Genomic DNA, 2,276 nt, shown 5'->3' on the forward strand with positions numbered 1-2,276 from the left:
CCTAGTTTTCATGTGACGCCTTCCCCATCGTCGACCTGCAATGGCTGCGGTGGTTGCTATTCTCCTCTCTTCATATTATGATTTCCTCTGGGGTTCGTTCACGCACTTCCAAGGGACCTCGTGTAGCACACAGTAAACCTATCTGAGATGTCAATTGCTACTATCATCGATCTAAGTAGAGTCAACCTATTATGGACGGTTCCGTTTAATTAAAAGTGCGTACAACATGCAACCAATCCCACCTTCAACACTGATACAGTAGACTCCGGCTTCGTATGTCATCCCCGCATGTACTCCATCTGTCCCCTACCCAACTCAGGCATTATGGGTCGCTTCGCCCCCCTAGCCCTGATCCCAGTGGGTGATGTTGTTATCATCGGCAAACTTTTTCTCACACATTGAGCTCACATATTCAAGGCCTATGCAAAGCAAGTACGGAGCAGGGGGCTGTGGGTCAGGCTTTTGATACAGGAGCGAATAATCCCAGCCCGAAATCCGATGATCACATGCGAGAAATGTCATCCGAATTCACAATAACAGACTGTCTAACAATTCATACTATCTATTTCTATTTCCTTACAGGGCTCACATTTCAATTTGCCAGCAACTGCATCATGGTCAAGCCTACTTACATCGCTGCATTTGCTGCTCTCGCCACAGCCAAAGTCGCCCCCAGCGTCCACCGCCACTTGAAATCCAATGAGGACGTGGACGTTGTGATTGAATTCAAAGGAGGCAATCAGCGCGCCCTGGAAGACGCCCGTCGTGAGCGGGCTAACTTTAACGATCGCGGCTCGAGCATCGCCCATGTGCGCTCCCTCTTGGAGAGCAACATGGAGACGTCGCAGCGCGCGGCTAGAGAGCTGTTGTCGTCGCAGCCCAAAGCCTTGACGACCCGTGTCGAGAGCTACTATATCAACGGCAACATGCATGTGTACGGCGTCAACCGCGACGTGGTGGACGAACTCGCCAAGTTGGACAATGTGGCTCGCATTCGTCGTCCGGTCACGGCGCAAGTCAGTTCAGTCACCTCCGAGGACGACGAATCTGACGTGGGAATTCCTCAAGGATGGGCTGACAACAACACAACTTCTGCGAACGAATGGGGTATCGACCTCATCAGCGCCCCTGCGGTGTGGGCTAATGGCAACCGTGGCGAAGGCATCGTGGTTGGTATAATCGACACTGGTGTCTTGCACACCCACGACGACTTGAAGGGAAACTGGCGATCCACCTACGGCTGGTTCGATGCCATTGAAAAGTCCCCAACCCCTATCGACATTGACGGCCATGGCACCCACATCGCGGGCTCAGCTGTTGGCCAAAACGGCATCGGTGTAGCTCCGGGTGCCACGTGGATAGCTTGCCGCGGGTGCTTGACCCCCGCCTATTGCGCTGAAGAGGTGCTCATTGCATGTGCGCAATGGATGATGTGCCCGACGGATGCGACGGGCAAAAACCCCAAGTGCGAGTTGGCGCCTGACGTGATCAACAACAGCTGGGGAGACGAAGTGAATTCTAATGCATACCAAGCCGTCGTGGACGCGTGGCGCGCTGCGGACATCATTCCCGTGTTTTGCAACGGCAGCACTGGTTCTAAATGCTCAACGACGTGGACTCCAGCTGGTTACAAGAATGTCATTGCGGTGGGTAACCTGGGCTTCGACGACAAGCTGTCGCCAAAAAGCACTCGCGGACCAATGGCAGACGGTCGAATCAAGCCCGATGTGTCGGCTCCCGGGACTCAAATTCTTTCAGCGTCGAACACTGGTAATTCGGAATACAAGATCAAGTCGGGCACGTCCATGGCGACTCCTCACGTCGTTGGTGCCATTGCCCTCTACTTGTCTGCCAACAAGGGCGCCAAGTACGATCAAGTGTACAAAGCGTTCACAACCACTGCAGACACTGCCACGTTGACTCCAAACAACCAGAACTGTGGGGGGGTGTCGGATTCCAAGTACCCCAACAACAACTACGGGTTTGGACGCATCAACGTCGCTAGTGCAATTGGTGGTGGAGTCGCCCCCCCTTCCAACACCACCTCTGCCCCATCGCCGTCAAAGCTCCGCAACACCACCTCTGCCCCGTCGCCGTCAAAGCCCCGCAACACCACCTCTGCCCCATCGTCGAAGCCCCGCAACACCACCTCTGCCCCATCGCCGTCGAAGCCCCGCACGTCAAGTCCATCGATATCGGACCCCGCCACCCCGTGCGTCGAGGAAGCCCAGCACATCAAATCCTTCGAGCTCCGCAACCAGTACCCGCCGTCCGTT

At 55.0% G+C, this 2,276-nt stretch overlaps 1 protein-coding gene across 1 annotated transcript; it reads left to right on the forward strand.

The window, feature by feature from the left end:
* Positions 1–614: 614 nt before the first annotated feature.
* H257_19427 (hypothetical protein) lies at positions 615–2,269 on the forward strand (the record flags this gene model as incomplete). The annotated part of the gene is made up of 1 exon (XM_009848572.1): positions 615–2,269. A coding segment is annotated over one exon (1,653 nt), but the record flags the coding sequence as incomplete, so codon positions are not given.
* Between the last annotated feature and the right edge of the window lie 7 nt (positions 2,270–2,276).

The sequence above is a fragment of the Aphanomyces astaci genome (assembly GCF_000520075.1).
Source record: "Aphanomyces astaci strain APO3 unplaced genomic scaffold supercont1.581, whole genome shotgun sequence".
NCBI lineage: Eukaryota > Oomycota > Saprolegniomycetes > Saprolegniales > Verrucalvaceae > Aphanomyces > Aphanomyces astaci.